At 42.2% G+C, this 14,589-nt stretch overlaps 1 protein-coding gene across 5 annotated transcripts in view; it reads right to left on the reverse strand.

Annotated features, from left to right (window-relative positions):
• Positions 1-4,038: 4,038 nt before the first annotated feature.
• LOC138133375 (transcription factor SOX-5-like) overlaps positions 4,039-14,589 on the reverse strand; it is a 114,361-nt gene continuing 103,810 nt past the window's right edge. For all 5 annotated transcript variants that reach the window (XM_069051272.1, XM_069051275.1, XM_069051271.1 and 2 more), the window contains 3 exons: positions 6,543-6,755; positions 6,002-6,491; positions 4,039-5,923 (listed from right to left, as the gene is read on the reverse strand). In XM_069051272.1, coding sequence (XP_068907373.1) covers positions 5,268-5,923; positions 6,002-6,491; positions 6,543-6,755 — 1,359 coding nt within the window. In that variant the 3' untranslated portion in view covers positions 4,039-5,267. The remainder of the gene's footprint in view (positions 5,924-6,001; positions 6,492-6,542; positions 6,756-14,589) is intronic.

The raw sequence follows: 14,589 nt of genomic DNA on the forward strand, positions 1-14,589 counted from the left end.
CGTTGACTGATAGATAAAGTTGTGCCAAAAAAATTATTAAATCAGTTCAAGTACTTGCGACGTTGGAATTCAAATTGTCTCGACTACCAGCATGAAATCCACACCTAGATCCTACAAAACACTCGTGGAATATATTTAAAATACTCTCATCTCCTAAACCTTCTCGGAGCAGCCTTGGTGAAGAAGAATGTTTCTATGAAGATTGAAAGTCGAGACACTGAACACTTTTTTTGCTTCAGAAAATTGATTGAAAATTACTTCTTGGTAACAGTTTGAATTACTTTACCTCGAGAAATCCTCAAAATGTTGCCGACACAAATTTGACCAAAAAGTGTTTTTTATTGGAACGAAAGTTCTCGATACTCCTTTTTGACGAAGAAATTCTTGAAGGGGCGTTTTGTAACGCGTCGAGAAAAAATCCAGATCTGAATTCTTTGGAATATTTCAAAAATAAAATAAAATCTCATCCGGCTAACCTTGAATTTTTATATCAAACATTGCAAACTGTCAAAATAAAAAACTAGCCTAGGGAATTTATTGTTGCAAGGAAGTCGTTAATTTATGACTGTCAATGGAGATGACAGTTGAAAGGTGTCTCTGGATTTTGCGTCGAGACACTTGCCAAGTCATCATCCTGGAGCGTCCTGTCATTTCCTTCAGTTTTTCGGTGATGACCTCTTCGCGGCGGTGTACTGCTTCGAACCAGTACTTGTTTTGCTCACGTAATTTGGTAGTACTTCACGCGATGGTGTTCGTTGGAGCTTGACCGGGAAAAATAACCCGCGCCGTCAATTTTTTTCCGGATACAAGGCTGGAAGACAGTTCTTTGATTCGAGTTGTGATGGATCAGGCATCAAGGTTAAGACGCGTTGATTTATCGCAAACGGCGAGACCTTGGCACTCGCCGGGACAAATCATCCTTGCAAAAAATCAAAAGGTTGTTAGACTGTTGACTGTTTTTCTTCGGTCTTCCCGTCATCATCGCATTTAGACCTGTCGGTCTAGACTGGACTCGCAGGATCAGGTCGATAAACTCACCTTGACGCCGCAATTATACAATTTTGCCATAGCTATTTTTGCTTTGCTTTTCTTGGACGCGTGTATGATATTTTATTGCGTTATTGCCTCAGATCCGGCCGAATAAACTTTTATCCCGGATATTAAGAAATGTCAAATGATTTGTAACCGTGCCGTGCGCCTAATTAGAATATTTTCCGATGGACGGATTCGGACGAGCGCACTCCTGGACGAAGTAGTTTTCCGGTGAAGATGTAACACGAAAATTGCCCAACGTTGACGGACGTGACTCGATGACATTTCGTTATGCGGCCATTTCCTCAAACTGGTCGTTTTTTTACGGAGAAATTCTCGTAAATTATGTGATGGGCCGACATTATCGTGTGATAAATAACAAACAGTTAATTGCTAAACTGGTTTAGGAGATTGGACATTTCACGCGAAGTGTCGACGCTCTAGATGGAACTACAACAGTGATTATCATAATTATTCAGAATCTTGACAAAAAACTGGACAATAAAGAAGTTAAGCCGAAAAACGAATCTGGTAAAACAAAGAAAAGAGAACAATTAGAATTCAATCTGATTGAAAAAAAATTCAGGACGAGATAAATGCTACAAACACGAGAAATAGCTGGAGAAACAAAAGATTTTTTGACGTACAGTAGGTGGATTAATGAAAAGAGCAGAAAAGAAAAAAATTAAAATTGAAAATAACATTGTAAAACATAAAAATTAAGCGAACAAAATAGACAGAATTTAAGCGGGAAGTACAAGGCGAAAAGAAGAGATTTTATAGCCAAATAATACAGATAAAGAAGTGGCTGCACGAGGAAATAAGTAACAAAAAAATAAAGAAAGAAAGAAGTAGGAACAATGATACTGCAGAATAGGAAAAAAATGGATAGGAAGAGAGAGTTACAAACTTACAAGGAAGTAAAGAAAGAAATTAGCATGAAGGTGTAGTGTACAGGAAAGATTTAAAAATTGTGTTTGAAGGATTGCGCAGTCAAAAAGAAAGATGAGAGGAGAATAAAAATCTTTGAGTAAAATTGTCTTTTGTTTGGAAAGTGTTTTTTTGCTTTGCTTGGAAGTTAGTGGATCGGAAGCAATGTGAAAGTAAACAAAGATAAAAAGGAAAGGGTAATCGTCAAAAAAATATAAGATAAAAATAGAATACATATAAATGGTAAAAAAGCGGCAGAAGAATTATAAATGAATTGGAATTTGTCACAATATGCAAATGTACGAGAGAAGCTGAAGGAAGAAAAAGAAAAAGAGATAGAATTTGGGAATGAAAGGGAAATGTACATGTGAAATCTGATGGAAAAGAAGGAAAAGAAAAAATTAAAAAGAACAAATGTTGGATTGACACAAGAAAGAGGGGAACATTTTTTAAAAATAATAAAAGTACAAAGCTGGTTTGTTTCAGTACAAAATAAAGACAATAAGAAAGTAGATAAAAATTTGAAGAGAGGGAGAAAGAAAAGAGAAGCATCAACGAAAGCGAATGTAGAGAAAGCAAATATCAGTGATGTAAGTGTAGAAAATAAGTTTCAATTGGAATGTGGTGGACTTCTTGTTTGAAATTCCTAAAACTGAGGATTAACAAAAATTAATAAATATGTAGATACATTTCAGCTCTGATTTATTTCATTAGAGGAATAGAAAGACAACAGGGAAACACAAAAATGAAAAAAAAAACACTGTCAGTTTAAACCTAGTAAAGTCAAAAGGAACGAATGTAAAGAGATGGAAAAAAAAAGTGAAATAGGATGTAAAATGTGGATGAAAACTTTATAAACAAATGGATGCGAGAGAAAAGAGGTTCCCAATAAAATACTGTGGACTCGTTGTTGAAATAAAACTACGGACCCCGACAGAAAAAAGAGAAGGAAATGGAGAAAGTGCATTTCAAAAATATAGCAAAATTGAACTGTCAAATTGAAAATTTGAATAAAATGATTGTTTCGACTGTACTCCGTTATTAAATATTCCCTCTAGAGTGTACTTACCTCAGATCTAATAATAAAATAAATGTAGGTTATGTCATCATCGTCACTATCATTTTAATCACTTCTTTAACCTCATTTGTTCCACGTAATGTAATTTGCTACGTAGGTTCTCGTCTTTCGCGTCAATAAAACGAAATACGATTAAATTTGAAAAATCCGGATACCAACCGGATAATATGAAAATAACTAGTGACCCTGAAAAACAACAATTTTGTGTTTAACAGTCCGGATGTTTTTTGAACGTGTTGTACAGACATGAAATTACGATAAGGAAATGGAAATTATGTAAAGTCAAAGAAACATTACGTAACGCGTAACACCGATACAAAGACGAGAAGAAATAAATAACCGAGGTGGAGAGGTTAGATTTTCTGTAATTTATCGCGTCACCCTATAAATAATGCGAGCTTTCAAGAAGTACCAAGCACGCGAGTCAATTCAGCCGGCGAGAGAAGCTGTAAACAGCCATAAAGCGCATTTAATCCTCACTCTCGACATGTGACAGTTTCGCCGAGATGAAGCTACACCTGGATGACCTGAAGAGTTCAACGATGCCCTCTCGAAGACTACGCTGGAACTAATCGAATCGTCGAGGAATTTACTGCCGCACGCACAATCCAAAGAGTAGTAAAATGATCCTCCGCACTCTCCAAACACGAACATCAAAGACCCCACAATTTATTGAACAAAGAAAGACAAATATTTTGTTTTTATTGTCTTGGCCGCATCATTTACGAGGTGATTCGAGAACTGGCTCGGGGCAAAAAGTGCAACCGTAAAGATGCAAAAAGAGAGTGAGGAATGAAAGCAGAAGTGGAACGAAATTGATGATGATCGAGCGAGCAGCAGGATTTACCTGTGTAAACTGTCCAAATCTGCACCCGTGAAGACACATGTTCACGAAAAACAATTAATCCGGGGTGTTACGACTCTCTCCACCCATTTAACTCTTTACGATTCGATTTTATGAATGACAGGTGAAATAAAACGCACAATAAAACTCGCCATTCACTATAGTTTATAGTTTATTTGTTCGAATTTGGCACAGAAAAGAACAGTGAGCCTATTTCCTAGTAGACATTTCAGTTGTAACCATTTGATGCGATACATGACTTACAATATAATTTTACATTGAGAATGGTATTGTTACAAACACTCACTAGCCCTATGATGCATTATGGAATATTTTAAATGCACTACACATTCTCGTATCTCTTTCATAATTGTCGTGCATACCTAATCGAGTAAATACTAAAATTTACACTATACCTAATAACAGGTATCACATTTTTATGTAGGTTTAAAGAACCGAATCGGAGTGTTATCGGTGCGCACGCGAGAGGGAGTTCTGGGGCTCACAGGGCTGACCGGTGGCGGCGGATGTGCGTGCGCACAAATGATTTTTGTTCTGTCGGAAAATGAAAAATGCGGGAGGGTGTCTGCGTTGTAACCTGCATGCCACGATGAAAATGACTGCGACAAGAGAAAACTGCTTGGCCATCGGATAACTGAATCGTGACCTGTAAATACCAAATTTACTGCTTAACATAGTACTACTTTGACCTTTCTGAATTATATAATGTATAATGTATATGAGAGATAAGTTTTATGTCTAAGTACATAGTTTGTGTATGCTAAAGTAACTTATAACTGAGTCACTGTACAAGTACAAAACTGTTGAAAATAAATAATAATTACTTAAAGTACTGGCTCTTATATTAAAATATATAAACGTCAACAGTTGAGAACAAATCTATATGATAGGTACATTGCACTTAAAGATTTTGTGAAAAACTCTAGTCCTCTTATTATTGAGCAGATTTGTACCAGGATCGACAGACGTAGACGTGCTAAAGCTAGGACTCGACGCGACAAGAATAATGAGAAGACTAGAATCGCTTCAAAGATAACAAATAAAAACTAAAACAAGTCGATAAGTAAAGCTGATCCGTGACAATGCAATGTGTAAACTATGTATAAAACTTTACATGATTTACAAAATAAAAACAAAGAGAAAAACGCTAAAACTAGTGTAATAAATAACTTGAAGATCTAGAGTAAGATATCTACATAACAATACAACTACAACACCAACTTTAGGTTAATCCAATAGTCCGGGGCCGTCGTCATCGATGGCACGAAGAATCGCCTCGTCCGATTTGTACAGGGGCCCGCGAGACTCTGGGCCTGGACCCGTTCAATACCAAGGGAAAGCGCTTTCCCTGTTGGGCCAGGCTCATTCGTCCTCGTTCCTGGGACTGGAGTCGTAGGCCATGGCGTGCTCCTGGGCGAAGTTGAGGGCGTCGGGCGAGGTGCTGTCGTGGGGGTAGTAGAACCCCTCGGAGCTGGGCCCCGCGCCGTTGATCAGGCCGAGGGGCGGAGACACGCTGGGCCGTCCCGACGCCGACGTCGCCGGAGACGTCAGTTCCGAGTTGGCCGAGAGCGAGAAGTTCATGTCGGCGGCGCCGTCGCGGCACCACAGCTGCCTCATCTCCTGCCGTCTCTGGCGCATCAGCATCTTGTACTCCGAGATGCGCATCTTCTTGCCGTCCACGATGCAGGTGCGCTTCGGCCGGGGGCGGTATCTGTAGTCGGGGTGCTTCTCCATGTGGAGTTTGGACAGTCTGGACTGTTCCTCGTAGTAGGGCTGCTTCTCGGCGTTCGACATGGCCTTCCAGCGCGCCCCCAGGATTTTCGATATGTTCGAGTTGTGCATGTCAGGACAGGCCTTCAGGATCTTCCGCCGCTCGTCCTTCGCCCACACCATGAACGCGTTCATGGGGCGCTTTATGTGCGGCTTGTTCTCCGAGTCGCGCTTGCTCTGCTGCCGGATTATCTTGGCCTTCTCGGAGTTCTCGTCCAGCTTGAAATTGGGATCAGGCCCGCCCCACACTGCAACAAAACACATTTTGTCTTTTGTGTTTTTTTTTATATTTTGATGAAGATATTTCCTCCATCTGAGAGACTCACTGTGACACGCCGCCATAAAGTCGGTCTCGTCCTTCATCCCGCCGTCGTCCTTGGGCCTGCCCCCCATGTGCGGCGGCGCCGGCAACCCATACATGTGCATCGGAAAGTGCGGCTGTTTGTCGTCCTTGCCCTGCTTGCTCCTGTCGACGCTCGGGGGCAGCGGGCTGAACTGCGGGGGCAGCCCCGCGTACGGGAGAAACGCCCTCGGCATCACTAAACTGGGAGGTAGAAGTTTGGGGGCGGTTGCCGCCACCGGTTGGTCGTTGAAAGTCTGCAATCCGGCGGGCGCGCTCTGTGGACTCGACCCCGCCGACCCCGAACTCGACGACTTCGGTTTGGACAAGTTGAGCGGAGCGTCGGGGTCGGAGGGCGGCGGCGGCGGCGACGGCGTCCTCTGGGGCGTCGGCGAGCGCTTCTCCGTCGCCGCGGACATGTGGGCGAGGTGCGCCGTCGCCGAGATCCAGCTGGGCATCTGGTGCGGCGGCAGCATCTGCAACGACTCTCGTAATTTCGAGATTGCACGCGGGGGGCGGCTACTCACGTGGTTGGCGAGCGACTTGGGGGGCTGCAGGCCGCGCAGTTGCTCCAAGAACGGCAGGAACATCAAGCTCTGGGGGCTGACTCCGCCGGCCGCGTACTGCGCGCTGATCTGGCCCTGCAGCTCCTGGAGCTTCTGCTGCTGCTGCAGCATCTGCTCTTGCTGCCGCCTCTGGAACTCCAGTTGTTTGTGGGTCTCGTTGACCAGTTGTTGGGGCTGCAAAAGACAAATCCATCGTCAACAAAATACGCAAACAAAGATGATACACAAGGGGATTGTTCGCCTGTTACATTCTCCATGTTTCTTTTTTCCAAATATTCGCAGGTTGCCAAGCCGCCTACGGCTACTAAATATACGCCGGCACGCCGCCAATTTTATCTCCCATTCACTGCAGTTCTCGTACATAGTGCACATTTCTGACGCCGCACCGAATCCCAACCCAAATTGTTATCAATCGGACCCCGCCGAAGACGCCGCCCTCGTCGTCGTCACCATCATCGTCGTGACAACGCTCCCCCCGACCACTAGGTCATCAAACGCGACCGCTGGAAAACCGTGAACCTCGCATATTTCTGGAGGCGTTGGCAGAGGACCGAGAATAAGAGCATCAAGAGGACAAGATATTCTGGTGTCGGTCATTATTACGACATGATGTATCACTTCCGGTGCGTGTTAATTACTCGACCGGCCAAGAACAAGAACGGGTGGTGTTGGGAATACTGCAGGAGGTCGATCATCTCCGCTGGAATTGCGCTTTTTCTTGTGTTGTGTTCTTCTCCACCATTTCATGTTATGTTAGATCGCTTAAGTGGTTACACTTAATAAGTAAGACCATCACGTAATCCATGAACGTTTTAACATTTACATAACGACGCAACGTGATATAACAACGATAAAACGAAAAATTTCATCGACGCGATCCACGAATTCTTCCGACACAGATATATTGTTATCGCCGGTGTGATTCTTGTAACGCGATCTGTTTTTCTACAAATGTAAATTTAGAAAGTCCAAATTCTCTCCCGATCAAATCAAATCCTTCCACTCCAACAACAACAACAACAAAAAAACGACAAATACATCGACATTACTTAAGCTCGCACATTAAATTTATTCCCCTCATTACTTTTTTTCTTGTTTGAAATGTAGTTTTCACAACTAATTATAATTAGCTGGCGAGAGGAGAGCACAGATTGTGTTTTGGATGCACTAAATCACACAACGGAGACGTTAAGTGTCTCAATTTTATTCCAAGATGAAACACCTGGTCAGTGTCGAGCGATTTTGTTGCGATATCTGCGAAAAATAGCATTGTGCACCATTGGCGCTCTGTTGGGGACAAATCAGGCGTTCCAGCAGGTTTACTAGTCGCAAATCATTCTTTGACACCCTTGTTGTTAGGCAACCAAGCAATCACGTCGATTTACTTTTAGTGCGGTACAGTTACTACAAGGGACATATTTTTGTGTTTGTTTGAATTTTTTTATTTGTTTGTTTGGGTTCGTGCGGCGCGAAATTTGGAGTTCGGGGGCCACGCGACGTCCGAATCAATCGGCGACGTGACTTCCGCCGGGCAAGTGGTCGATCGATCGTCGGTGAGTGTTGCAGCTTCCGGAGGTGGGATCGTGTAAACAAGGGCTCGGGATCGCAGCGGGGCAATTAAGAGAAGCGACGTTTCCAGCGTTGAACAAAGCGGTGGCGGCGGAGAGCGAAAAAAAATGGAGAGTCGATGTCTTTGTATATACACGTGGGACACATAAAATCGGTGCAGACGTCAACTGTGAATGGACGTGGAACAGAGAGCGGTTTCAGGATGATTCAGGAAAAGTGTAAAGAATAAAGTGCGCCAATGAAGTGCAGAGAGATCAAAGTTCCCGAAAAGTACATCAACATGGACCTAATGGAAATATTCGATTTGGTCGGGGAAATATAAACTGGCGTGGTCCTCGCGCTACATATTAACTCTTAAAACAATAAAGCCCGGTGGTGTGTATCAAAGACCGTCTAAAATAAACACGTTTGTTTTCCCAACTTTTTAAAAATAATAGTAGCGACGTCGGGGCAGCGCGCACACACGAAATACACCAAAAAAAAAAAATCCAATCAGAGCCATCGTCCGACTTTGTTCGCGGACGCACCACCACCACCACAAAAAGCTCTTTGAACGTGCACACATTCAAAGGTCGTTTTCATTTGTTTTATGCCCCCGACTGACATTATAAAGGCTTGTTTGGACAGTATCTTCGTCAGTGATCTTAATGGGGGGAACGGTCTAAGCTCGCTTTGATCTGCATTGTTACGCGGATATATTTTATTCATTAGGCTGATGATCGGGGGACGTTCCGGGGCTCCCCCGTCCGACAATACGTTATTGTTGCGGCACGAAGATCTGTTTTAAATCGAGCAGGCAGAGAAGCGACGCCCCCTGCGACCGACATGTGTTCAACAGATGTAATGTGGCGGGCCGTGATTTTGCCAAAACGTCGGCCGGATTTGACGCGTTGCCTCACGACCAAGTGTCGCGTTCCTGCGACGTCCGACGAGTTTTCACAGCGACGCGCGTTGCGACGTTTTTTCGGACCAGGTTTGGCCGGAAGTCACGTGACGGATGAGCAGAGACGTCAAACCGCCGAAGTGCGTTTTATAAATCGGACCAAAAAAAAAATTGAAACAATTTAAGCTGACAACTATCGAATACCGAAGACCTGCTTGTCTTGATTATTTTCTTTCATAATCCCACGATTCTTTGGATAAGCTGTCTAGATCTCTTTGAGCGTAAAGTTTATTTTTAGATCTTTTTCTTTTGTATTGTTACGAGAGCTTCAGTTTATTGTACTTATTCGATGTACTAGACGTTCTCAACAAAAACACAGTGAGAAAAAAAACTGACGTTTCTGGTAAAAACCACTCTAAATAAAAGTTCGTTCACACATCATTTGTGTTATTGTTATTTTTATTACTACTCTTTGAGTTTTCTCTATTCTTCATTTCGAAAATGGACTAAATAATTCTTAAAGTGTCACAGTTGGTAGTGTCAAACTCTTCACAATTTTTTTCTTGTCATTTCTTGTTGCCTTCCAAGGGATTTGTTTGTTTTTAAAAGACCGTAAAAATCACAACTACATAATAAAGTCCATTCAAAAATCAAAAACCCACAACGTCGCATTTTCCTCGATAATTACTATCGGTAACGCTGTTTAGTGTAAAATTTGGTGAGACTTGTAATTTTGAGGTTAAATGTTTATTAAGTGTCTTGTTTTTCTCGACATGTTTAAGTAAAAATAATAAGAATCAATAAATAAATGAAACGTGCTGCTAATCTATGAACGAAATTCAAAGCAATTGGATTTTATTTTGCATCAAATAAATGTCATAATTTATAGTTACCAACATAGTATGAAAAAATATCTGCCTAGGGTTTTTTAAATTTTACCAACCTAAAGCAACAGGTGGTGGTTTTTTGATTTTTGAATCGACTTTAGTCTGTTTTTTATCAAAGAACCACCAACACCGCAATTTACACCCAAAATAGACAACATTGTACACTTTTGACGTAGGGTGAAAAATTTCACCATATAAAAATTGAAATTATGTAGAGATATTAGTAGCGCAGCCTGTTAATAAAGTTAATAACAACTAATAACAACCAATTTGAGAGTTTAATAAATGTCTCACTTTCCGAGGCATTTTTAATAACACGTTCAAATTTTAAATGCGAGGTTGCCTACTTTCAAGGACATAACATAGCCAATAGATATCATTAAATTGCCTAAATTTAGTGAAATTTTATTATTGCAAACCTAAATCAACAGGTCGTGGTTCTTTGATTAAAAAACAGACTATAATTGTTCATGGCGACCACGTGACAGCTGTCACAGCTGACGTTTATTGTGGTGTGCGGATTGAGCTCCGACCTGACTCTTGCCGGCCAAATGGACTTACGTTACGTTAAGCGCAACATGAAAAATTTCAAAATGTTTTAAACTTTTTTAATCGGACGAAATTTCCTTTATACTCTTACATTCTTTACACAAGCTGTTTAGATTTCTTTGATCTTAAAGTGTTATTTTGGATTTATTTCTTTTGTGTTGTTATGAAAGCTTCACCGTTTGTTGTAAGTATCCTCGTTTGTCTTTTTATTTACTCTAAAATTCCTGTCCCTCGATTACTCAAACTGTCCATGGTTTCCTTTTCTTTATTTTTTCACATCTCCAGCACAAGAAAAAATAATCCTTTTAGCAAAAAAAAAATCTAAATGAAAGCTCGTTCACACGTCATTACATATTTCATTTATTATTATTTTATCATTATTACTAATTTTCTAAATATCTTCTTTTCATTTTTCTTCATTTCGAAAATAGATGAGTGCCACAGTTATACTGACAGTTAATAAATCAAGCGTCAAATGAAAAAATCGAAATGTCTAAGCGCTTAGCACTTACTTACGTAAATTCCAAAAACTCTTCACAAGACATTTTTTTCTATCATTATTGTCTTACAAAAGATGTATTTGCTTATACTTAAGCATAAATAGCACATTTGCTTATCCCTCGCACCTACTTCACCCCTGTCACAGCTGACGTTTATTGTCACGTCTGGATTGAGCTCCGACCTGACTTTCGTCGATCAAGTGGACACTTACGTTACGTTACGCGTGAGATGGAAAGTTTCAAAGATTTTTCCGTCCGGAAATTATTGTTTTGTTTTTAAATAAATACAAAAAAAATGTCAGATGAAACAACCTCTGCTTGCTGACAGCTGTCAGATTATGCAGACCACGACAAGACAATAACCTACTGCGATTTTATTTAATTGTTTCCTTTATACTCTCAAGATACTTTAGATAAGCCGTCCAGATTTCTTTGATCTTAACGTTTATTTTTAGATCTTTTTCTTTTATGTTGTCACGAGAGCCTCACTGTTTATTGTAAGTGTTCCTGTTTGTCTTATTATTTACTCTGAAATTCGTGTCCATTAATTATTCTCAAACTGTTAAACTCTCTCGTTTCCTCTCTATACTTTTATCTTGGAAAAAAAAATTTCTTGTAAAAAATATGGTTTTTGTTTGCACCTTGGCGTTTATTGCCCACGTGACCGCTCTCCCAGATGACCGGTGCGTCCGGATCCAAGCTCCGACCTGACTTCCGCCGGTCAAGTCGCGACAGATGCTTGAGCTTCCTTGGATGGTGATTAAAAATGAAATGTGATTTCTCCGTTGGGGTGGTTGATTCGTGCGATCGTTGTGCGCAATTATGTTTTGTTGGCGGTGACGCGACGGCATCGAGCTTGTAATTTTGCGTAATTATCAAATTAATAACTGGCAAGTTTCCAGCGGAAATAAGGTTATCGGTGTAGTTTTCCAAATTTACACCGTCCCGGTGCGTTCGATTTTTTCAGTAGGCACCATGGTCGAGCTGCAGTGAAATGAAGCTATTATTTTGGTTTTACGCTAATTATCCATTTGAAAAATTTCCAAAGAAATGGGACAGAACTGGGCACGTGAGCTGCCAAAAGCTCCGGACTCTCCCTCGATATATCACTCCGTTCGTTAATAAAACGTCTCGCTTTGGGACAAGATACAACTTTAATAACCAATTTAAAAAGAAATAAATCTGGAGGCGAGCGCCGACCTAATCGCGCCCGATAAATTTGCCGCGTTCATTGTGTCTTTTTTTTTCGGGGGACATAATTCACGGTAATAATGGCGCTATTTCGGGCGGCGCCCGTCATTTCCCGATTTTCTTCGAGAAAAAGTAACAATACGACCTCCTATTTATACGAGAGCTTTTCTTCGGTAAACAACGAATCTAAAATTAAAAGTACAAATTTACAGACGACAATATCCTCACCAATAACCCGAATACTAAAAGATTCACAACGCGCCCGACTGAAATACAGCCCGGATTAATATTAATGGGACATTTGTTGTGTATTTTTTTGTGTCCGTTTCGAAACGGCCGCCCATAAATCGCGCCGCCACGACTTAATTTAATATGGAGGAGCGTCGCACCACCGGAAAAAAATTGCCCGCGACGCCCGGACTCGCAAGACGACGCGAAAAAGCGTTGACGGCGGCCGTCAAGCTCGCTCGAGGGTTCTTCGGGGAGATGCGGGCGGCGAAAGCGCCTCCGGGCCGTATTCCGTTTTATCTGCGCCTCAGGACCGACCACAAAAGGGATATGGCCGTTAAATAATGCAAATCCGGCGGAGGCGGCGACGCCCCGAAATCAAAAGCATTATTATTAGATCGAAGCGCTGAAGGAATAATAAACAATTGTCGGAGGAAACAGAAGCGGAAATAATAAAAACGCCAACAAGAAGGCCAGATCGTAATAAATCCCTGCATTATGATTTATTAGACAATAAAGCGACATTGTGGAAAATAGCAGGACCGGGCTTTGAATGCGTGCAACGTATTTGTTCAGGCCGCGGCCGAATTATGCATCTGTTTACACAGTTCGGTTATATTAACTCGCCCGGCTTATGAAACTGTTTATTGCCGCAGAAGAAATTGTAAACGCGCCCCCGCAACGCCGCCAAGCCACGTCTCCCGCTCCGCAACGATAATTACGACTGTACATTTGCCCAGATAATTTTCAATACTGCAATTTTCGGACTACTCCCCTTGCGGACATCTCCCCACCTTACGGATATCTCCTTGTACGGTCAATTTTCTCGAAACGCGCATCAATTTGAAAAAACCTCAAATACCTGCAAATGCAATTTCTCAATACGGACAACTCTTTTTACGGACATCTCCCCAACTACTAACCCCCCCCACCCCTTACGGACATCTCCTTGTACGGTCAATTTTTCTCGAAACGCGCATCAAAAAACTTAAAAACCTACCCCCGTTACGAACAAAATATTGATTTGCTCCTTTCGCTCCAAATCACGTGAACTCCACGTGAGCACAATGGGACTAAGCACTGGGCAAAGTGGTGCTTCCGGGGACCATTTCATCCCTAATACAAGATCATCATAAATGTTTCTTATATCCTAGTTACCTATACTTGTAGAGATTTGCTTCCTCCTCTGAATTTCAAAATTTGACATTTGACAGTTCGCACTTGTCGCTTTGCAAATTTCGTGCATGACACAAGAGCAATCAAGTGTCACTTGTCTTTGGCTGTGTCATTTTGTGAATGATTTTAATTTTTCGTCACATGTTTGTCTCGAAGCCCCTTATGCGTAGGCAACCAAGTAATCACATCGACGTACCTTTAGGATGGTACGCGTTGTGAAATTGCACAGCCAACTACGTTTACAGTTGGCGTTGTGTCTGGATGAAAGAGTGCTTTCTAAAATTTGTTGGTACAGCTCCCTAAGAACTATCGCTGTCAGTCGGGAGCACTCTAATGATAGTTGATTTGGTGCGTCTAAATATAGTCGTCGTATAAAAGTTGTCATCGGGAGAGTTACGCCGTCCCCGGGCCGACTGTGGAGCGTCCCGTTTGTTTGGTTTGGTAAAACTATGGGATTACGTGAGGGATTAGTGCAGAGAAGAGTGCTAATAACTCCGATAGGAAAGCCGGTCCCTAATCCCGCCGCCCCCGTCCCTTCTACAGCATTATATCTCGTGCATTGTGGGTTGACATGACAAATCCCCGGGGAACAGCCCGTCTAAGGCTTATATTCCTTGTCACATCCACACTCCATTCTGGATTATTTCTTTTTATAACGCCGCAGGGCGTCGTCACACCGCATCATTCTCCTTCGTCGCCTCCAGTGACCACTCGACGTTGTTTATTATAAAACAATCGACGCGACCGGCGGATCCCGAGGAATAAACCTCCACGAAGTTTATGGAGTGGGAACCGTGATCCGGCCCTGATTTACGAGGCACACCGTCGTGAGTGATGGCCCGCCAGGAACAACAGCCTTCACGTGTTCCATAAATCCGGGCCCCTGGAAGTGGCACGACGGAGCTTCTTTACGACGGCGGCGATCCTATTCAGATTTTGTCGGGCGGCTTCGATCATCGTGTCGGATTGGCGCCCGATGATCCGGCTGTCGCCCGACGCCGCACAACGACGATATTGGTTTCGGT

The sequence above is a fragment of the Tenebrio molitor genome, chromosome 6 (assembly GCF_963966145.1).
Source record: "Tenebrio molitor chromosome 6, icTenMoli1.1, whole genome shotgun sequence".
Lineage (NCBI taxonomy): Eukaryota > Metazoa > Arthropoda > Insecta > Coleoptera > Tenebrionidae > Tenebrio > Tenebrio molitor.